This window comes from Cetorhinus maximus, chromosome 14 (genome assembly GCF_964194155.1).
Source record: "Cetorhinus maximus chromosome 14, sCetMax3.hap1.1, whole genome shotgun sequence".
NCBI lineage: Eukaryota > Metazoa > Chordata > Chondrichthyes > Lamniformes > Cetorhinidae > Cetorhinus > Cetorhinus maximus.
Genome location: NC_135892.1, coordinates 48,027,446 through 48,050,728, shown reverse-complemented (window position 1 = coordinate 48,050,728; position 23,283 = coordinate 48,027,446). Strand labels below are relative to the sequence as shown.

Below are 23,283 nucleotides of genomic sequence, written 5' to 3'. Positions count from 1 at the left end.
CAGAAAAAATAAAGGGTAAAACCCTTAGGCGATTGGCTATCTAAATCTATTTCATCAACCAACCATCAGTTTCTTTTTCCGACAAGACTCTAAATGTTTAAACCTCCAGGGCCAACAATTAACTGAGTAAATTGATCAAGTCTGGAGTGTTCGGACACATCATCACAAAATCATCACATCGCTTCATGTGCCAGTATTGTACCATTATATTTGCAGTAAAATCCTTATACTGCAAAACATATGAAATGGGCAGTTTCACAAATTGAGTGCAACATACATATATACATAAGGATTGTCTCAATGTAGCCCACAAAATATCACTCACTCATTACTTTAATCATTCAGAACGTTTCTTGTGGCTAACTTCTGCTGTCCACCAATTGGCTTCCAATATTCAAAAAGAGAATTTCTCAATGATGTCATCAGTAGTCAACCACAGCCTTGAATGCCTCAGGAATTGGTACAGTGAAATCGCAATGAGCCAAACTCGGATGACAAGAAATTCCGGTTATGTCAAAATCATCAGCCATTCCTGCAGAATAGTAAATCTCACAGAATGATGCCCGTGATAAACTGAAATTCTGCACTGGTAACTCTGGATTAACTGAACTTGTAATATGACGATGCGGAACAATCGGAGCAGAGTTATACCACACAAGGGCATGAAATCATGGAGCGCTGGGCAAACCATCATTTGACATTAAAATCTTCCTGTGAAAGGATGTGCAAGACCTGCGAGTATGACTAAACCTGTGAGCAAGTTAAAAGTGTTGTCGATTGGAAAGAAGGTGAAGTTGAAGCAAGTGGAAAACCATGGCGTGAAGCGGAAAGCAGACATTGCAAAGGCGTGGGAGATTCTGCCAACACACTTGTCCACCATTATGGAACACAACATCTTTGAACAGTTCAATAAACGAGCATTTCCTCCAGAAAGGAAGAGAATGGCGAGAACAAGAAGCAGGGTGAGGACAACCAACCTGATGATGAGGCTCTTTTTGCTGGGCTGCGGGAGGCTGGCATGGAAACTCCAGCAAAGACAACCGTGAAAACTTATGCAGAGGTGGACAATGCTGTACGATGCGCGATGGAACTGACATGGTGTCATCATAGATGCAGTACTTTCTTCAACCGAGGAGCCCGAGGAGGCCAATGACCCTGAAGAGTACGATGAATGTTGCCCACTTGTTGCTGCAAAGACAGTAGAGATGCTTAGGGATTTCACACTGCGGCATGAAAACACCAAAAACATGTTTGACTGCATTGATAACATGGTGAACTGTATCGCACACATCCAAACACAGCATGCTAAGCAGAGAAAGATTACGGAGTTTTTCTGGACCTAACTCCCAACATTTTACAAAGCAAAGTTTTGGCCTTTTGCCAAAGTCAGGTCATTGCAAGGTGTGATCAAATTGAATAAAGACTAGTTTACACATTTATGGCTTTAGTGTGTTTTCATTCGGCATTTGAACCTATTGTTTACGACATTGACCCTGTTTGTAGGCATATTGCGTTATATAGAGATGCATTCATGTGGGAACTGGGCCTCCTCGGCTGTTACGAAGCTCTGCTTAACACGAATTTGGAAGCTGTTCCCCTGGGATTCAACTCATTGAGATTTTACTATATATTCCTCCCTTGTCCCTTCCCTGTCTATCCAAAGGCAGGAAAATGTCAAATTTAGAAAATTTGAATGTATGGGCCAACGAGACTTTATGCAACCACCCAAAATTGTCCTGGGGGAACATTTAGTATACAAGTTAACACTACATTTATTTTTATATAGGAAATAGAATTTGTCAGTATTGTATGCATGAAAAATATTTTCTTGTGCCCAGGCCCTCCCTAGGGCATGGGCACCGATGTTCTGCACCTTGCGCACCTCCTTTCCTGGGACTTGGCTGTCTGTGTCTGACCTTCAGCCTCTGAAGGGGGCTGCCCACTGCTGACTCTGCTCACTGGTAATGTGACACTCACCCAGTGCTCTAATCTAGACTGTGGCCCCACTGAGGTGAGTGTGTCTGCATTGTTGGTTGGTGCAGAGGTAAGATGTGGCGGTGCTGGCTCTGTAGAGTCTTGAGGAGGCCAGTATCACTCGCGTTGGCTCCTTTTGCATGACCAAGGCTGCAGGACCTGTAGGAGAAACAAGAGGTATTGGTGAGAACTTGGAGAGTTCAGCTGATGCATCAGCACAAGCAACCCCATAGATGGCATTGGTTGACGAGCAAATGTGCTTATTGGGCAGAAGTCACCTCCATGCCCTTCACCTGAGGATAAAGCTATCAAATGACCCTGCTCTTCTCAACTTCCAGCCTCACCTTTACTGAATAGAAGACCATAAAAACAAATGAAATAGGAGCAGAAGTGCACCATTCGATCACTTGAGCCTGCTCGCTATTCAATAACATCATGTGATCTGGCCTTAACGCCATGTTTCTGCCTGACCCCCACAACCCTGACTCCCTTGTCAACCAAAAATCTGTCTGACTCATCCTTGAATATATTCAATGACCCAGCCTACACTGCTCTTTGGGGACAGAATTCCAAACACTAACGACCCTCTGGGAGAAGAAATTCCTCCTCATCTCCGTCTTAAATGGGAGACTCCTTATTTTTAAATATGCCCCCCGATTTCTGGATTCTCCATAAGGGAAAACATCTCAGCATCTACCCTGTCAAACTCCCACAGCATCGTCAATAAGGTCATCTCTCATTCTTCTAAACTCCAGTGAGTATAAGTGCAGCCTGCTCAACCTTTCCTCATAAGACAAATTCCTCTTCACAAGAATCAGCCTATCAGGCCATAAGACGTAGGAGCAGAAGTAGGCCATTTGGCCCATCAAATCTGCTCTGCCATTCAATGAGATCATGGCTGATCTGATAATCCTCAACTCCACTTTCCTGCCTTGTCCCCATAACCCTTGATTCCCTGACTGATTAAAAATCTGTCTATCTCAGCCTTGAATATACTTAACAACCCAGCCTCTACAAACCTCTGTGGTAAAGAATTCCAGAGATTGACTACCCTCTGAGAGAAGAAATTCCTCCTTATCTCTGTTTTAAATGGGCGCCCCCTTACTCTGAGATTATTCCCTCTAGTCCTAGACTCTCCCACAAGGGGGAACAGCCTCTCAGCATCTACCCTGTCAAGCCCCCTAAGAATCTTATATGTTTTAATAAGGTCGCATCTCATTCTTCTAAACTCCAATAAGTACAGGCCCAACCTACTCAACCTCTCCTCATAAGAAAATCCCTCCATACCCGGGATCAACCGAGTGAACCTTTTCTGGACTGCTTCCAATGCAAGTACATCCTTCTTTAAGTAAGGTGACCAAAACTACACAGTACTCTAGATGTCGTCTCACCAATATCCTGTACAACTGTAACAAGACTTCCCTGCTTTTATATTCCATCTTCCTTGCAATAAACGCCAACATTCCATTTACCTTCCTAATTACTTGATGTATGTGCACGCTGGCTTTTGTGATTTATATACAAGGACACTCAGGTCCCTCTGTACTGCATTCTGTAGTCTCTCTCCATTCAAATAAAATGTTTATCTATTCTTCCTGCTAAAGTGGACAACATCACATTTCCCCACACTATATTCCAACTGCCAAATTTTTCCCACTCACTTAACCAACCTATAACCTAAGGCCTGCCACAATGGCACCTGCACAATGTCCAATGCCGCCTCCTCCATGGCTGTGTGTTGGTGCAGGTCTGGCACTCTGCTTCCTCTCTGCACCATCTCCCAGCTATTGTGTGCACTTCTCCTGCAGGATGAGGGATAATGATGCTTGCCTCCCTCATCTTGTAGCATGACATTGACATGAACTGTCATGTTCCTCAGTGGTGTTCCCTTTTCATTTGTGCCCCACATTTGAGGGTGGCTGACATCTCAGTGATGCAACTGGGCACTCACTCTGACAAAGCTCGGGAGCACTATTGACATGCAGTATGGTGAGCTTCTGTGCATACGGCCATGTGCAGAGTTGGTGGCCTATCACCCAGGTGTCAATTGCCTCTCATCTTCCCAGATCTGATGAGTTCATTGAAGTGCAACAGCACTGGACCCTCATTCTCCTGGTCACAGTGTGGCTGTTCACCTCCTCCGCCATCTCCAGCCTTTTGGTCTCCTGCGGGGAATTTTCCATCTAGATGCCAGGAAGAAAATCTGCCACCTCTCAGCCATAGCCTCGGTGAGGACCTCCAGGGAGACATCGGGAGATCTGAGGGCTACCTTGGCAGCGTCGGCCTGAGTCCATTCTTCTCCTTGGGCAGCTATCTCCACAGTGAGTGACAGACCCAGTCATAGCTGCCGCTCAACTTTTCAAAAGGCCTTTGGTGACTGGATTCCTCCAGGTGACTTTTGGTGCTGCTGATTAGGTGCCAAAATTGCCCCGGACCAATTAACCTTTTCCATTTGAAAATTACATTGCATGAGTAGCGCTGACTGACGACACAGTGTCAGGAACTGGAACTGAACCGGAGCTGGGTTACTGACCCATAAATGAAAGTTCACATTACTGGAGGACATTAATAAACTTGTAGAATGGGTAAATAATTTGCAAATGAAGTTCAACATAGATAAATGTGAGGTAGTACATATTGGTAGGGGGAATAGGGAGGTCACTTATTACTTGGAACGTGGAAGTCTAGGTGAGGTAGAAAGACAGAGACTCGGAGTACAAATACATTGGTCACTAACAGTTGCACTACAGATTATCAAAACTGTAAAAAAGGAAACCAAGCATGAGTTTTTATTTCTAGAGAGATAGAATTAAAAAGGAGGGCAGTTATGCTAAACCTGTATTGAGCTTTGGTTAGACCACTCTTAAAATACTGTGTGCAGTTCTGGTTATAAAAAGGATATAGAAGCACTGGAGAAGGTGCAAAGAAGATTTACAAGGATGATACCAGAAACATGTGGATATACACATCAGGAAAGGATTGACAGGCTGCGTCTTTTCTCTCTTGAAAAAAAGACTGAGGGATGATCTAATAGAGATCTTTAAAATTATGAAAAATGTTGATAAGAGTGGGCACAGAGAGAATCCAGAGGCCTTCAATATGAGATAGTCACCAAGAAATCCAATAGGGAATTCAGAAGAAATCTCATCCAACGAGTGGTAAGAATGTGAAACTTGCTACCATAGGGTATGCATGAACTGAATACAACAGGTGCGTTTAAGGGGAGACTAGACAAACATTTGAGGGAGAAGGGAATCTATGATGGTAAATTTAGATGAGAAAAGATGGGATGGGGCTCGAGTGGAACATAAACACCGGCATGGACTAGTTGGGTCGAATGAAGACATCAAAAGCAATTAGGAAGATGAGAAACAATAACATTAAGTTATCAAAGAATATAAAAATAAATAGTATTCTACAGGCACATAAATAACAAAAGACAAATACATAGGGCCACGTACAGGGTAAACGCGCCGGTTATGACAGCGAAATGGCAGAAACATTGAACAATTACTTTGCCTCAGTGTTTACCAGGGTGACGAAGAAAGTAAACATGCTATTGGTTGGAAAGATCCAAAACCTTACAAAGACACTTAGGGCAGAATTTTTTGCTTGGTGTGTGGGTGATGACATCGGGTGAGTGTCCTGACATTATTGTGCACTTGCGTGATACTTCAGTAGGCAAGCGTGCATGGATGTGGGAGCCGCACCCGCCATTAATTAAGGCCATTAAAAAGTCAATTGACACTGATTTCTCGTTGCCCATGAGATTTTGCCACGGGCAAAACAGGCAGGCGGCCAGCCAACAATTTCAAAAACTTCATCCAAGGGCGGGATAAAAAGGGTCAACAGCATTGTCACTGTGAGTAGTGAGGAGTTTCGTAGATAGTTTGCTGCTGGTGACTTATTGGTACTTGGCAGCTTCATCTCTGTTCGGGGCTTCATTCTTAGCATTTCCAGGCTTCATTTCAGGACTCCTTGGTGTGTCCAAGGACCCCAGGGAATTTAGGCCATATGGGCCCTTCCAGGTATCAGACAGCCTTCCCTCACCCTGGTAATGGAGATTGTGGTCTCCGCTGGCGGCATCTCCTCTGAGGAGGAAGAGAGGGGCAGAAGGGAGAGGAGGTCAGGTGTCCCTGCGCAGCTTCCAGGGAAGGTGGAAGGAGAGGCACAGGCACATGGGGCGCAGGGCCATCTGGCAGTCCAAGGTGTTAGCGGCCGCAGAAGATGCCACTATCCTGCTGCCGAGGTTTACAAGCGGCGATGCAGCGACCTCAATCTGAGGTGCAATGCAGAAGGAGGCTCCGCCTCTCAAGAGAGTGCGTGACCTCCATCTGTCAGATGATTGGGCCTGAGATCAGCTCCGACTGTGTGAGTGGACACCCCATGCCAGTGGCTCTAAAGGTTACAGCGGCCCTCAAATTCTATGCCTCCGGCTCTTTCCAGGGGGTCAGTGGGGGATCTGTGTGGAGTCTCCCAATCAGCTGTCCACAGTTGCGTCAAGCTGGTGACAGAAGCTCTGTTCAGGAGGGTATAGACTTTCATTCATTTCCGTATGGACGAGGCCAGGCAGGCTGAGTGAGCCAGAGGCTTCGCGGCCATTGCTGGCTTCCCCTGTGTCCAGGGTGCAATAGACTGCACACATGTGGCCATCAAGGCACCAGCAGGTGAGCCCAGTGCCTTTGTCAACAGGAAGGGCTTCCACTCCATGAACGTGCAGATAGTGTGTGATCACAGGATGCTGATTCTGCAAGTCTGTGCAAGGTACCCTGGCAGCTCCCATGACACGTACATCCTGAGACACTCCCGGTGCCAAGGCCCTTCAGTGCTCCAGCCTGACTGGATGGATGGCTGCTGGGTGACAAGGGCTATCCCTTGAAAAGGTGGCTTATGATGCCTCTCCGCCACCCAGGAATAGAGGCAGAACAGCGGTATAATACCCCCCAGAGAGGGTGTCACTGATAGTGGCTGCATGCTGCACTCTCCACAATCTGACACGGGCAAGGGGGACCCACTGGAGGAAGAGGATGTTGATGCAGCTCCACAGGCCACAGATGATGAGCCCAGTAGTGAATCAGAAGAGGAGCATGGTGAGGAGAACGCTGAGGGTGTGGAGGCAGACCTCTGTAACCTCCAGGGAGGCAGGAACACCAGGAACACCTTGATCCAACGTTGCTTCAGCTAGTCTGCCAAATAAGCGCTACTACCTCATTCCAGGGCTGCCGCTCTATCCCGGATGTCTGAAATGACCCTTTCCCTTGACCCCAAAATCCACTCAGTGTCTGTGCAATAACGTTTCGAGCCACCAACGCCCAGCATTAGATACTGACATACCCTGCACCACATTAAATAAAAACAGTGAAGCATACTCAGGCCATTACGACAAAAGAAAATTTATCTCATGTTGACAGTCAAAACAAATTAACAGAGCCTTCTCTGGTCTTCAACTCCAGACCAGCTAAAATAAACAAAACATTGCACAACAGAAGATCACCTGTGAACTGTCCCTCTTGTGTTCATGGTGCCTTAAACTTATGTTTGCGAGTGCTACATCTTGGTTCTCCCACCTCATTGGCACCAGCATTGGAAGCAGCCTGCTGACTCTGCTGTCCTGTTGGCATTGATGGCCTTGGCGGTTGTCCTCTGGCCAGTGGAGTCTGTGCAGGCCCCGCCTGTGGGGAACAGCCAGTTCCACGGCTGGTATCTCTCCAATCACCGCAGCCTCATCAGATGCCTGGCCTCGTCCATACAGCAATGAATGAGAGTCAATACCCGCCTGAACAGAGCTTCTGTCACCAGCTTGATGCAACTGTGGACAGCTGATTGGGAGACTTCACACAGGTCCCCCACTGACCCCTGGAAAGAGCCGGAGGCATAGAGGTTGAGGGCCACTGTGACCTTCAGAGCCACTGGCAGAGGAGTGGAGGAGCTGCTGCTGTCATCAGAGCGCCCTGAGAGGAGCCCACAGAGATGACAGGCAGCTCGTGCACCAACGTGAGATCACTCTGGGCTTACCACTGATGGACAGGCATCTAGCTGGGATACTGGGTGCCTCATCCATCTCCCACGCTGACACTGACCACCTGAGGTCAGTGCCTGTGTGAGGGCTTGCAGGTCCAAACGCAGGTCCAGAAACCCCTGACTCTGTTGCCTCTCCGTGAAAGCTACCATTCTCTCAATGGAGGAGGCAGTGTGTTCGGCCATGAGGGTTAACACAGTGCTAATGCTCTCCATGGACTCATCCATAACAGAGACCATGGCTTGCGTACCTTAATGGATCTCCGCCAGATCTTCCCGCACATCCTGCTGGACATCCAGCAGCTGCAGCCTAATAGACAACCCCAGAGGCTCATCATCAGCCTTCAGCTGAGCATCATCCTGGTCTCCAGGAGTCCTCCGACAGCCGGTGCCCTGGGCACTCTCTGTCTTCGCCTGCACCTCAAGCGAGTGTGAAGTGCCCTCACCACTGTGCACCGACATTCTAGCCAAAGATCTGATGCCCGAGTTGCTGGTATCTGCACTGGTGCGACGCAGGTGCATGTGGAGCCTGGCAGTCCTCTGGCATCTGGTGGTGCTCTGGTGTCAGGAGTGGCTTTTCAGGGTCCTGCCATTGGGTGCATGGTGGCAAACCTAAGGGAGAACAACATGTCATTAGTTTAAGTCATGACACTGTCACTGTGCATGTCAGGCTCCCTGGTGAGACCATAGAGATTTGTATCATGGTGCCATCATCTTTTAATAATCAATGGGGACTCCAGTTTTGAGGCTCCCATCAAGATGAGACTACACAAGAATGTTTGCACCATCCGAAACTCTCACCTCTGTGCACTGCACTTATACCTTCGTCTGGCACCCCAGCCTCTCCGCAGCCGGTTGACCGAGGTGAGTGGTGCCTCTCCAGCTCCAAGGCGTCCTGCTCGTATCTGGTTAGGATTAGTAGGTTAGCTGGTGCCTCCATTGGTCTGTGACCTTTCAATGTTGTTATGGTCCGTCTTCTCCTAAAAAGGTAGAGGAGCATTGATTAGTCCATTCTCTGCAGCGCCATTGCAGCCTGGCCAACCCCATCTGAGGGCACATCTGACTTGTGGCCCTTGAGCTGCAAGGCACTCAGTCTAAGTAGCCAGGGCTCACCCCCTTGGCCAGCTCCGGTGTCATTGACAGTTGGCTCTCAGGCTCTTACACCCGAGCTCCACGGGGGGACGGCCAGAGCTTAACACTTCAACACCCTGATCCATGCCAACAGGGTACTCACCCTTCCTGAACGCAGCAGGTTGTTAAACCTCTTGCGGCACTGGACCTAGGTGCACTGCACAACATCATGGCTGCTGACCAGTGCTGCCACCTCCTCCCAAGCTCATTTTGTAAGGTGCGGTGACCTCCTCCTTCCATCCTTGGGGACAAGGGTGTCCCTCCTGGCAGCCACCTCCTCCAGGAGGACCGCAAGGCATTCATCAGAAGACCGGGGCGGGGGGTGGTGGTGGCGAGTGCCTACCTGACCTGCCCTTTCGCCTGGCATCTGCAGCCACATTTGAATCCATAATTTATAATCTCCTATTGACAACACTAAAGATGTCTTCATGGCTGGCAGTCTTCCAGGGCCTGACTGTGCCAGTTTTAAACCGGCCGCCAGGTCGCCATTGAACCCAGCGGCCAACAGGCCCCCACTCGTCCCTTCCTGACCATTGGGGAACCGCCGTTCACGCTCAGTGGGTCTTAATTGGCCCGCCAGTGTGAAATCACAGCCGGTGGCCCACCTCCTGGCTGCTCCCGGGCCCATCAACCACGCCTGCATGCCGAACTCAAAATCCTGCCCTTAAAATAGGAAGAGGGCAGATGATTGATAAACTAATCAAGTTTAAGAGATTAGAACACCCTGGCCCCGAATGGATTGCACTGGGATTAATTTCTAAAGGGGTAGAATTGAAAAGTCGAGAAGTTATGTTGAATTTGCGTTGGGCCTTGGCTAGACTACACGTAGAGTATTGTGCACAGCTCTGGTTTCCATATTAAAAAAAGATAAAGAGGCATTGGAGAAGGTGCAAAAAAAGATTCAAAAATAAATCAGAATTGAGAGGACATACTTATCAGGAAAAATTGAACAGGTTGGGTTTTTTACTCTGGGAAAGAGAAGATTAAGGGGTGACCCAAGTCTTTAAAATTATGAAGGGTTTGATAGGGTAGATGTAGAGAACATGTTTCTATTTGTGAGGGAGATCAAAGCTTAGGGCCGTAAATAGGGATCAGTAAACCCTAAAAGAAATTCAGGATAATGTTCTCTACTCAGGGTGGTAAGAATGGTAAAAGTGGAACTTGATAGCACAAGGAATAGTTTGAGGAGACTGGAATGGATGCATGTAAATAAAGTCTAGGTAAGCACATGCTGATTGGGCTCACTGAAGAGGGGAAGGAAGGTCGTGTGGAGCACATGTTGGCAAAGATGAGTTGGTCAGCACAGTTCGTCTCTGTGCCGTAGATTCTATGTAGCTCTGTGAATGTGATGCCATAACACTAATTCCAATTCTGAGATGCACTGTGATAAAAAAAATTAACTTGTTTTGTAGGTTGGTATGCATGCTGTAATAATGGGAAAAACACTACTTATCTGGTATGAGGGTGACCAACTCTCGCAGAGAAAATTAAGGGACACTCTGGCATGGGGATTCATTAGACTGGGGGTTGGGGAGGTTGTGGCGTTGACAGGGTTGTGAGAGTGGGGAGGGGGAAGAGGTTCCAGGGCTATAAGAACTGGAGGGGGTGGGAGCAGAGAGTGGGGGTGGGGGAGGGGTTGGTTAGGGTGGTGGCTATCAGAGTGGTAGGTGGATGCATCTAGAGCTATGATGGGAGGGGAAACAGGAGGAGAATGGGTATCATGCATGCGCAAGATTTAAAGGTTTGTTTTACAGGAAAACCAGCATCCCAGATGCATATAACCCAGGATATGGGAATGTGGCCTTAGATATGGGACAATCCCATAAAATAAGGGACTGTTGGTCACCCTGTCTGGTATTATTTTGTGCATTAATACCAAAAGAAGGACTTGCATTTATATAGTGCTTTTCATGGCCACCAGTTGTCCCAAAGCACTTTCCAGCCAACTGAGTATATTTTGAAGTTGTTCTTCTTCCATATTGGAAGTTGTTTCAAATAATGATATTTAAACTCCAGTAACAACTTCAAGTCAATATGTTTTACTTGGATTTCTCAATTTCATTGACAATTTCTAACTGTGTCTTGAGTTGCATGGGCCCCAAGGTCTGGAATTCTTTCTCTATACCTCACCTGCCTCTTTTAAGACTCTTCTTAAAATCCTCCTTTTTGACCAAGCTTTTAGTCATCTGATCTAACATCTCCTTATTTGGCTGTGTCAGACTTTTTAATTCTTTTTTAATTCTCATGTAAAACGCCTTGGGATGGTTTATTACTTTAAAGGCGCTACGTAAATATAAGTTGTTGTTGAAGTAGGAGGTAGAGAACTGGGTTGGCTGGCGAGTTGGACAACAGCGGAGAGCGGCTGGGCGGGCTTACAGCACCGCGTCTCTTCAAATGGAGAGAAGGGGCGGGAAGTAGAAAGTTTGCAGAAACCATCGTTACGGATCGACTTTAGATGTGAGGGGAAAAAAATGCCTCCAAAGAAAAATGAGGCAAAAACCCGCCCGAGCGCGAAGAGAGGAGCCGCTGCAGATCCTGAAACTCTTTCAAATGCCAGGCTGGCAATTGAGCGAGAGCGCGGGCTCCTGCAGGTAAAGGGAGGCTGTGGGATGGAACACCGAGTGCCGCAGCGCCGGGCCAGTCTTCCACTTTGGAACGTTAGGTTGGCGGCGGCGGCGGCTGGGAGAGCGCGCGCCCCGCGGCGGGAGTGTGGCGCGCGCACGTCCTCGCGGCAGGAGTGTGGCGCGCGCACGTCCTCGCGGCAGGTGTGAGCGCGGCGACGGGAGAGCGCGCGTCTCCGCGCCGGTGGGGGTGTGAGCGCGGCGGCGGGAGAGCGCGTCCCCGCGGAGGGCGCGGGCGCGGCGATGGGAGAGCGCGCGTCCCCGCGGGCCTGGAGGCGCTGCCATTCCGACATTTACAGTTGGAACATTGGGGCCTTTTGGACGATAAGCCGGAAGTGCCGACATGTCCTGACTTTGAGAAATGTAGTTTAGCTGATGCGCTTGGTGAATGTTCTTTGAAAGTTAAATGTTAGAAGCTTCAACATATAAGTTTATTGTAACCTTAAAGTTGGGGTTTAGCCTAGTTTTTAAAAATTACCTCCACTTCTCTGGAAGTGAAGGGGTTATCTCCTGGGCCAAGACTCCCCTTTGCCATTTGTACTGATGCAGAAGTTAGGGCTTTGCTGCACTTGTAATTCCCAACTTCTTGCACAATCTGTGTAAATTGAGGACAAATAACCCAAATTCACCCAGTACCGGCCCCTGCCGCTTTATAGATCAGGACGGTGGGACCGGCTTTGTCCACCCTTCCGGAGCCCAATGCAACTTCTGGGTTTTGGTGCATGTGAGATCGCCAGAAATTGCAGCACTCGCGGCTTTCGGGAACAAGGGGTGGTGCGGTTACCCCGAAGATGCTCTGGGGATTTCCTCTCGGAAGTTCCCTTCTAAGGGTTTGCACGGCAGTGCTCAGAAGTGTAAACTTCCTCTGGACAATTGCACTCCGCTGGGAACCATCAGAAAATGCAGTTTAAATCGCAAACTTCGGATGGTTCCGCCAGGGTTACACCAATAGTTACTCAGAAAAAGTTAGAAAAATTAAACCTCTTCTAACTTCTGGGTAACAATTGTAAACACCCAGACTGACCCCCATGGGACTCCCCCACACACCCCACCGCACCACCACACACACCCCCTGACCTCCGACCCCTGACCTATTATCATCCCTACCCCTGACCTATTACCTTCCCATCCCCTGACCCTGACTTCTGATCCTCCAACCTCCCACTCCCTATACCCTGCCCCCTGCCCTCCGATTTTTCCTTCTCCCCTCCCCAATCCTATCCACTTGCTTTAGACACTCACCTTCACTGGGCCCTTCAAACTTACCTGCTTTACAGCAGCTAGTGCTGTAAAAAAAGGGCCGTGGCCTCCTTGAATCTTCCGGAGCTGCACTTCGCTGTGGCCTGCTAGGAGTCTTTCGATGCAGGCCCCAAGCAGTTCTGGTGATCGGAATGGTCAGCGTAATTTTCAAGGGCAGCTAAGTGTGTATTTATTTCTTCTAACTCCTGCGGGCCATCTCTTTCTGATGCTAGTTGGAAGTTACTGCCCGGCAAAATCTGGGCAATTGGCCCAAATCTTCCGGTATCCAGATTTTCAGACATGGGATGTAAGTTGGGAGATGTGCATCAAGGCCCTGGACCCTCTGTGAAAGTCTCCGACCCTGGGCTCGTGGAAATGTTACAGAATTGCACAATTGCTGTAGCACAGAAGGAGGCCATTCAGTCCATATATCTGCACTGGCTCTCTGAATGAGCAATTCTTTGAGTGTCATTCTCCCACCGTCTCCCCGTAACCCTGCACCTTTTTCCTTTTCAGATAACAGCCTAATTCCCTTTTGAGTGCTTCAGTTGAACCTGCCTTGACCATATTCTCAGGCAGTGTATTCCAATCCTTAACCACTCGCTGCAAGAAATAAGTTTTTTCTCGTATTGCTTTTGCCAATTACTTTAAATCTGTGCCCTCTCATTCTCGATCCTTTCATGAGTGGGCAGGGTTTCTCCCTATCTACTCTATTCAGACCCCTCATGATTTTGAATACCTCTGTCAAATCTCCTCTCAGTTGCCTGTCCTCCAAGGAAAACAGTCATAATTTCTCCAGTTATGAAGATAGATTGAAGTTCCTCATCCCTGGAACCATTCTCATGAATCTTTCCTGTACTCTCTCCAATGCTTTCAGATCCTTCTGAAAGTGTGGTGCCCAGAACTAGACGTAATACTCCAGCTGAGGCTGAACTGGTGTCTTATACAAGTTCAACATAACCTCCTTGCTCTTGTACTCTATGCCTCTATTAATAAAGCCCAGAATACTGTAAGTTTTATTAACTGCTCTCTCCACCTGTCCTGCCACCTTCAATGATCTGTGCACATACACACCCAAGTCCCTCTGCTCCTGTACCCACTTAAGAATTGTACTCCTTATTTTATATTGTCTCCCCATGTTCTTTCTACTAAAATACAACACCTCACACTTTTCTGCATTGAACTTCATCTGCCACCTATCTTTCCACTCCACCAATTTGTATATGCCCATTTGAAGTTCTGTACTGTCGTCCTCACAGTTTACAATGCTTCTAATTTTCATGTCACCCACAAACTTTGAAATTGCCCTCTGCACACCAAGACCTAGTTCATTAATATATATCAGGAAAAGCAAGGGTCCCAATACCGACCCCTTGGGGATCTCCACTACAAACCTTCCTCCAGCCTGAAAAATATCCATTGACCATTACCCTTTGTTTCCTATTACTCAGTCAATTTTGTATCCACGTTGCTATTGTCTCTTTTATTCCATGTGTACACCCAGGTCCCTTTGCTCCCGCAACCCCCTTAGAATTGTACCCTTTATTTTGTATTGCCTCGCCATGTTCTTCCTACCAAAATGAATCACTTCACATTTCTCCACATTGAACTTCGTCTGCCCATTCCACCAACTGCCTATGTCCCTTTGAAGTTCTACACTATTCTCCTCACAGTTCTGTGATTTAGCCAGTGTAACTGAACTGAGCACCACAACTGATTTTCTTTCCCCCCATCACTCCCCCCAACACGACTACCCCCCTACGCCCAAGTACCCACGACCCAACTCCCCCATTCCCCCCACCACCTGACTACCCATCCACTCACTCACCCACCCGCTCATCCATTCACTAACCTGCCGAAAAACTTCAGACCTTTAAAAAACTTATCTGAATATGGCAGCTGGTATTGCCTTTTCGTCTTTTCTTGCACTTGTTTGTCTTCTCTGTGGATGTCCACGCTGACCCATTGATGCCTCAGCCCGGATCAGAAATCTGGCTGAAAAATCACAAAAGGGCCGGGTCGCTGAAATCTTCACAGGCAGCACCAATGTCTGCAGTATCGATGCTGACTGGAAGATCTGGGCCATTGTCTTTTTTTCTGGGGCTTCTGCTACTGCCACCCATTTACTTTAACCCACTCATCTTTCAGCAGATAGTTTCAATCAATGACTCATTTGTGAGGCTGAATTCATAACAAGTTTCATTGTGTATGTTGTTACTGGGTTTCCATAGAATGTGGGGAACTAACCGGGGTATAGGAATCGAGGTTTCGGAATACAGAACATAGATTGCTAAAGGTAGCAATGCAAATAGGTCATAAAGAGTGTAAACAAAGTACAGACTTTCTGACATGAATACAAAAACAGGGAAGTAATGTTAAATTTAGATAGAGAATTGCTTAGATCACACTTGGAAGCCAGATCTGCATACAGTACTCTCATACAAAGAGGATATTGAAGTATAGGAGAAAGTGCAGGCAAGATTTACAAGGATTTTACCAGAGGTGAGAGGATAAAACTATTGGAAAGATCGAGGCGGCTGGCCTCTTTGCAGTCAAAAAAGAGATGACTAAGAGGAAACCCAATACAATAACAACTTGTATTTGTATAGCACCCGTACTTTAATAAAATGTTCCAAGGTGCTTCACATGAGAATTATAAAACAAAATATCGCACCAAGCTGCATAAGGAGATATTAGATCAGATAACCAAAAGCTTGGTCAAAGAGGTAGGTTTTAAGAAGTGTCTTAAAGGAGGATAGTGAGGTGGAGAGGTGTTGGGAAGGAATTCCAGAGCTTAGGGCCTAAGGCAACTGAAGGCATGGCTGCCAATGGGAAAGTACATAAAATTGGGGATGCACAAGAAGCCAGAATTGGATGAGTGCAGGAATCTCGGAGGGTTGTGGAATTGGAGGAGATTAGAGATAGAAAGGGATGAGGCCGTGGAGGAATTTGAAAACAAGGATAAGAATTTTAAAATAGAGTCGTATCTTGACCAGGAGCCAAAGGGGTGATCGGTGAACAGGACTTGGTGCGAGTTAAGACCCAAGCAGCAGCGTTTTGGATGATCCTAAGTTTATGGATGATGGAGGCCAGGTAGGATTGCATTGTAGTCACATCTAGAAATAACAGTGGCATGAATGAGGGTTTCAGCAGCAGACCAGCTGAGATACGGGCAAAGTCAGATGACGTTACAAAGGTAATAATGATCGGTTTTAGTGATGGCACAAATAGCGACCGGAGGCTCATCTCGAGGTAAAATATGACACCAAGATTGAAATTAGATTGGTTTAGTCTCAGACCGTTGTAAGGGAGGAGGATGGACTCGGTAACTGGGGAATGGAGTTTGGAGCTGGAACCAAAAACAATGTCTGCATTCTTATTTAATTGGAGGAACTTTCTGCTCATCCAGTACTGGATGTTGTATAAGCAGTCTTGATAATTTTGCAACGGTCGAGCAGTCAAGAGAGGTGGTGTTGAGATAGAGCTGGGCGTCATCAGCATGCGTGTAAAACCTAACGCTGTGCCTTTGAATATTTCCTTGGGGGAACATCAGAGGTGTGGGATGAGAAAAAGAAACCATTGCAAGTGTTACTGTGGCTCCGATTAGATAGGTAAGAATGGAACCAGGTGAGAGCAGTCTCGCCCAGCTGGACAACAGTGGAGAGGTGTTGGAGGAAGATGGTGTGGTCAATTGCCAAAGGTAGCACACAGGTCAAGAAGGACAAGGAGAAAAAACTTACCTTTGTCTCAGTCACATAGGATATCATTTGTGACTTTGAGAGCCATCTTGGAACTGTAGCAGCTGCAGAAACCTGATTGATGGGATTCAAACATGGAGTTCTGGGAAAGATGGGAACGGATTTTGAAGAGGAAAGGAAGGCTGGAGATAGGGCAGGAGTTTGCAATGACAGTTGAAACAAAGGTATTTTTTGAGGAGAGGGGAGGGGTAAATTTAAAGGAGAGAGGGACAACGCCTAAAGAGAGAGAACTGTTTACAATGTACGTTAACACGAGCAGCAGGAGGGAAGCTGGGTGGTCAGCAGTTTAGTGGGAATAAGGTCGAGGAAACAGGATTTCCTGGGCAACATTAGCTCCGAGAGAACATAATGTGAGTTAGGAAAGAAGCTAGAGAAGGATGGGAGATCTGGGTTAGGGCAGGGGGGGAGCTTTAGAGAAAGTTTGACCAGGCGGGCTAGAGGAAGGGAGAGACACGGCACAGCCTGATCGATGGTCTTAATCTTAGAGTCCATGAGCTCCTCACATTTATTGTTGGAAGTGAACGTGGAGAGAGATCAAGGAGTGGGATTTAACAAGGATGATCCTGAAACAGCAGTTTTAGCAGTCAAGAGCAGGACCTGATAGCGCTTCGTGTGGTCCAGCCAGATCTGGCAGTGGATGGCTAAACTAGCTGTCCACCATATCCGTTGGACTTAAGTGGCTCTTAGGAAAACCTATTGGACACATGAGGGCCTGGAGTCAGGTGTAGACCATGTGAATTTATTGAATTAAATTGCACACCAAACACTTATGTTACCAGTCCAGTACACAATTCTCCCCCTTGCATAGTTGGGGGATTAGTGTTTGCTGGTGAAACAACACTAACTCTGCACTGAATGTGTCTATTCTCCCATTTGGCTGGGAATCATAAACCAGCAGAATACATGATGAATGAAAATTTGAAATTGACTTGAAGTATTTCTGTCATGTTGCTGACCTCTGCTTTGTGCTTGCAAAATTAAGATCTTTTTTAGCAATGTAGAACTCAGAATTGTCCATTGTGTGGGTATTAGTGCCAATGCAGACCATGAAATAAATTGTTATTAGTTACATTCTGTGGACAATTATTAACAAAGTGTTTTTTTTCTATTAATAGCATGAGTTGGCAAATTTGCAGCAAATGAATTTATCACTTCAAGCTGTCCTTCAAATGGTTATCTCCTTCAGCAAGGTAAGGCATTAGAAATTCTGTGGAAGAACACTGAACTGCATCAAAATGTATTCCCACATCTGCTTACTTTGGAATTAATTTAAGAAAAAAATTTGATTGGCTTTTAAAATACATCTTGAATCAGTTACAGTTCCCTTGTATAATTCGCATAGCAAACTAATCTGTGTAGACTTAATGCCCCAAATCTTTGATAATAAGGCAGAGGGTAACTAATTAAAATGAATCAATCCGATGGAAAACTTAAGCCAATTTATCTAGCTTATGCAATCAGTTATACCTAGACAAACCATTTTGGCCATTGTTTCTTATTCTACGAAAAAGCCTACTTGTGGACTGTTGTATATTTCAGTAACTTTTTTATTTACTTCATGGAAAGCTGATTGGAAATAATCAGGCCAGTGGCTAGCATGACAAATCAGTGTGATGTCTGGAAATAGCTTGGATTAAAAATTGGAATGATGACAAGAAGGAAAACCAGCCATATGTTTTATGATGCATTAATTATATGACAGCAATATGCAACTCTGCTCTGCGATTACTTTCAGTTTCTTTAGATGAAAACCATTAAACTTTTAAAACTTAAGGCCACTAAACCTATCACCACCACCTTGCAATAATCTATACAACATGGATGGGGAAGAAGAAAAATGGCTTTTCTTGACCTTAAAGCTAATCTTAGTTGTACTCAGCGCAAATCGACTAAACCTAGTTATTCTTAGATATGCACAAAATCTATTATTGCAAGAATAACTGGATTCATTGTTTTGTATGCCATTGAAATTGGAGTTTGATAAGAAGTTAACTGTCTAAACTAAAATTCTTGAAGGTTTTGTGAGACCAAAGTGCCTTGTCAACATCTCTACCTGTATTTTTCTCAGTTGAAGATAAACTGAGTCAGGCAACCTGTTCCCTGGGCTCCATTGGTTCTAAGCTGAAGAGGTTATCATGAGGTTTGTGATGGTGGCCCATTGATAACATTATTACCACCTTTTCCTTTCTCCTCCCTGTGGGAAATGATGCTTAGCATCTGCTGTGATATTTTCAGCAGGAATTCAGCAGCATCGGTTAATTCTACCTCCTCCGCAACATGCCCTTGGAGTGCTTGCTGTATTACTCAGGCCTCCCCCCTTGTTACTGTGCTTGTGGATCATTCAAACTGATGAGATTTTTAATTTACTGCAAGTTGCAGGCATCAATGTTCAAATTAATAATAAATTATTAATTTTATTTCAGACTATTGAAGAGGTCAGCCAGAATTCTAATCACCTTGCAGGTTAGTGCTCAGCAATGAATCATTGCTTAAGTTCATGTACAAGTGGTTACCTCTTGCTTCCTCCTACTCAGGGTTAGAGATCAGTAGGATCTCTTTGGCTCCAAGATAAAATGCCTGGCAATGGGTGACTGAAACCAAGTCTACTTTTGTAATACTCAGTGATCTGAAAGCTGAACTAGAAGGTATTATTGAGATAAAAACAAAAAGCTAAAAGCTACTGCGGATGCTGGAAATCCAAAACAAAAACAGAATTACCTGGAAAAACTCAGCAGGTCTGGCAGCATTGGTGGAGAAGAAATCAGTTGACGTTTCGAGTCCTCACGACCCTTCGGCAGAACTAAAGTATAGTTAGGAGAGAGGTGAAATATAAGCTGGTCTAAGGTAGGGGGCGGGGGGAGAGAAAAGTTGAGGGTGGGGTGGTTGTGGGAATAAGCAAGCAGTGATAGGAGAAGATAATCAAAAGATGTCACAGACAAAAGGATCAAAGAGGTGTTGAAGGTGGTGATATTATCTAAGAAAAGTGCTAATTAAGAATGGGAGGCAGGATACTCAAGGTACAGCTCTAGTGGGGGTGGGGTGGAAAGACTAACAAAGTTTTAGTTTTAGATTTAAAAATAATGGAAATAGGTGGGAAAAGAAGAATCTATATAAATTATTGAAAAAAAGGGGGGAGGGGGAAGAAACGGAGTGGGGATGGGGGGAGGGGGAGTTTAAGATCTAAAGTTGTTGAATTCAATATTCATCCCGGAAGGCTGTAAAGTGCCTAGTCGGAAGATGAGGTGCTGTTCCTCCAGTTTGCGTTGGGCTTCACTGGAACAATGCAGCAAGCCAAGGACAGACATGTGGGCAAGAGAACAGGGTGGAGTGTTAAAATGGCAAGCGACAGGGAGGTTTGGGTCTTTCTTGCGGACAGACCGCAGGTGTTCTGCAAAGCGGTCGCCCAGTTTGCGTTTGGTCTCTCCAGTGTAGAGGAGACCGCATTGGGAGCAACGAATGCAGTAGACTAAGTTAGGGGAAATGCAAGTGAAATGCTGCTTCACTTGAAAGAAGCGTTTGGGCCCTTGGACGGTGAGGAGAGAGGCAGTGAAGGGGCAGGTGTTGCATCTTCTGCGTGGGCATGGGGAGGTGCCATAGGTGGGGGTTGAGGAGTAGGGGGTGATGGAGGAGTGGACCAGGGTGTCCCGGAGGGAACGATCCCTACGGAATGCCGCCAGGGGTGGGTGAAGGGAAGATGTGTTTGGTGGTGGCATTATTGAGGTATTATTGAGTGCTATTAATGATTAATCAATCATTCTGGCTTGATAATGGGATCTGTTGCTGGAGATTGGGTTCTTTCTATTTCATTCCTGCTAATATTGCAAGCAAGTGCCCTAACCAATAGGATGCCTAGGACAAGCAGTAGGTAGTTTACCAGTACACCAGGTAGATAGGTGGCTTTAACTGAACTCCAAGCAGTACACTGCTGTTTTCAACCTTGGTTCACCCTACCCCTTCACAATTGTTCCTTTCTCAATCAAGAATTATGATTGTATGTTATTACATCAGTATATAGTGTTTAATGACACCAAAAGTATTTCACAAATATAACTTACACCTGCAATTTATTAACTTTTATGTAGAGCTGAATGAAGGATGGTCGACTTTCTTCAGGGTACAGAAGTGATCAAGAATACAAAACTGAATGCTGAAACCTAAAGTCCTGATGCTTGGATGTGGTAACATTACCCTATGCCTAAAATGGAACTATTTTTGAGATGTGCTTTATGTTTTGTATTTACATATTTCAACATACTCTGACAATGCATTATAACAACAATATGACAATGTATTATAACAATGTCTGTTCTTACAACCAGTCTGACATACTTGTCTCCATGATGTCAAGAGGTGACTCAAGTTGTGAATATATTTATGGAATGAGGATAGATAATGTTGTTACAGTAGCTTTGTTCTCATTTTATGCCTAAGCTTGTGATTTCTAAGTATATCAAATAAAGCAAAACTGATTAATCTAACTCTTATTCTGAAAAAATTGTACCCATTTTATTTGCCAAACTACTTTTAGCCTCTTACAAACAAATTCCTGTTTTTAGTAATAACAGGGACAACATCTCAATTGCTAATTGAAGTTTTAGTAGTGTATGAACTTAAAAACTGTGTCAGCAATAAATTTAAGCTATTACCTTATACTAGAATAAAGTAGATTTGACATCAGTCATATCCCTCAATTAAGTGAACACAATGCACGACTTATAAAGTATCTAGTTGAATCCTTTGCTACCTCCTTTGGTTACCAAATTAGTTGGTGTTGTGTTCAAGCTATATTCTGTGCTGAGGGTCTGTTCCAACCCCTTGGCTTCTCTCATTCCTGTGTTTGTATAGTTTATCCAAAGGCTGCTGGGACGTTTGGCTTCCTAAAAGACAAAATTATTGCAAGTCAAACACTATCAAATAAAGTGCTTTATTTGCTCTACACCATATATGTCAAGCACTCTAACATATATACAGATCAAAGTGAGGCAAATAAGAGTTCTCCTTTTTATTTATAATTTTGGTGAAATATGTTGGAACAGAACACTTTTTAATATCTGGTTTGGCTGGTTAGTACGAAAGCATTGGATCATACACCAAGTGTAGAGTTAAACCACACCATCCTGCTTGAGCTGTGTTTATTTATTCCAATGCTGCTGTGTTTTTGGATCAGGGATTTAAGAAAGAATTCCAGTTGCCTCATTTTTGCTTGTAGTCTGCGAATAGTCCCTAGTAGGGCCTGCTGAAGGACTGGGTTTTCTTTATTGAGTTGCATCAAAGTTGGTACAGAATTTGTATCCTTCATAGTGTTTGGTACTGCTGAAAATAGGGGAATATTGAATAGCAAACAGCATATCATCAAGGTAAAACCAGAGTAAGACTCTTCCCTGTACCGAGTTTCTCTATAATGAATATGAGTTTTCACTTTGAATGAAATTTAAAGTTTGGGCTCCACACTTGCCCATCCCCACCCCCAATATCCCTGGGGGCTAAATGCACTATTAAGTTGCACAGTATAAGCTAGGGTGTAGAGGAGAGTGCTGTAATTTGTTTTAATAGAGCAGATGAATTGGGAGTACAAAAAGGTGCAGTGCATTTATAGCCAAAAAGCCAAACATGTATTGCTTCTGGGTTAATGCAGCAAGCAACTTGAGAAGACCACATGAAGTTCCCTGTGCCTCTAAAGATTTGACCCATTGATGGTGTAAGCATAATTAATGACATTAAAACTTTACTTGGTCTACATTGTACAACACTAACTTACAAATTAATGAAGAATTATGCAATATGATTGCAACAGTCTCTTATTGAACTTAATTCATTTTACATACAAACGTATGAATTAGGAGCAGGAGTAGGCCACTCGGACCTTCGAGCCTGCTCCACCATTTGATAAGATCGTGGCTTATCTGATTGTAACCTCAACCTCACATTCCCACTTATCCCAGAGTACCTTTCACCCCCTTGCTTATCAAGAATCTATCTAGCTCTGCCTTAAAAGTATTCAAAGACTCTGCTTCCACTGTCTTTTGAGGAAGAGAGTTCTAAAGTCCCACAACCCTTGAGAGAATTTTTTTTTCCTCATCTCTGTCTCACGAGGAAAGGTTGGACAGGCTAGGCTTGTATCTGCTGGAGTTTAGAAGAGTAAGAGGTGACTTGATTGAAACATATAAGATCCTGAAGGGGCTATATGGGGTGGGGGGTGGTTGGGGGGTCTGGGCAACCCCTCATTCTTAAACAATGACCTCTTCCTGCCGTGCACCCCCCCCCCCCCCCCCGCCAAGTTACAGATTCTCCCACAAGAGGAAACATCCTTTCTACAACCACCCCCACCCCGTCTAGTCCCCTCAGGATCTTATATGTTTCAATCAAGTCACCTCTTACTCTTCTAAACTCCAGCAAATACAAGCCTAGCCTGTCCAACCTTTCCTCATAGGACAACCTTCCTATTCCAGGCATTAGCCGAGTGATCCTTCTCTGAACTGCTTCCAACATATTTACATCCTTCCTCAAATAAGGAGACCAATACTGTGCACAGTACTGCAGGT

The 23,283-nt window shown here is 45.4% G+C and overlaps 1 protein-coding gene and 1 long non-coding RNA gene across 6 annotated transcripts in view; one reads left to right on the top strand and one right to left on the bottom strand.

The window, feature by feature from the left end:
• Nucleotides 1-11,410: 11,410 nt before the first annotated feature.
• On the top strand, nucleotides 11,411-21,219 carry LOC144689635 (uncharacterized). Of its 2 annotated transcripts, none has more exons than XR_013578673.1 (4): nucleotides 11,411-11,714; nucleotides 17,857-17,931; nucleotides 19,165-19,204; nucleotides 20,824-21,219. It is a non-coding gene; the product is annotated as an uncharacterized LOC144689635 (long non-coding RNA). The 2 variants fall into 2 exon arrangements; XR_013578674.1 differs by lacking the exon at nucleotides 11,411-11,714 and adding an exon at nucleotides 11,971-12,107.
• LOC144689633 (uncharacterized) overlaps nucleotides 20,790-23,283 on the bottom strand; it is a 188,791-nt gene continuing 186,297 nt past the window's right edge. For 3 of the 4 annotated variants that reach the window (XM_078556877.1, XM_078556875.1, XM_078556876.1), the window contains one exon: nucleotides 21,360-21,618. In XM_078556877.1, coding sequence (XP_078413003.1) covers nucleotides 21,466-21,618 — 153 coding nt within the window. In that variant the 3' untranslated portion in view covers nucleotides 21,360-21,465. Of the gene's footprint in view, nucleotides 21,619-23,283 lie in introns of all 4 variants that reach the window. The other variant, XM_078556874.1, reaches the window with a different exon arrangement.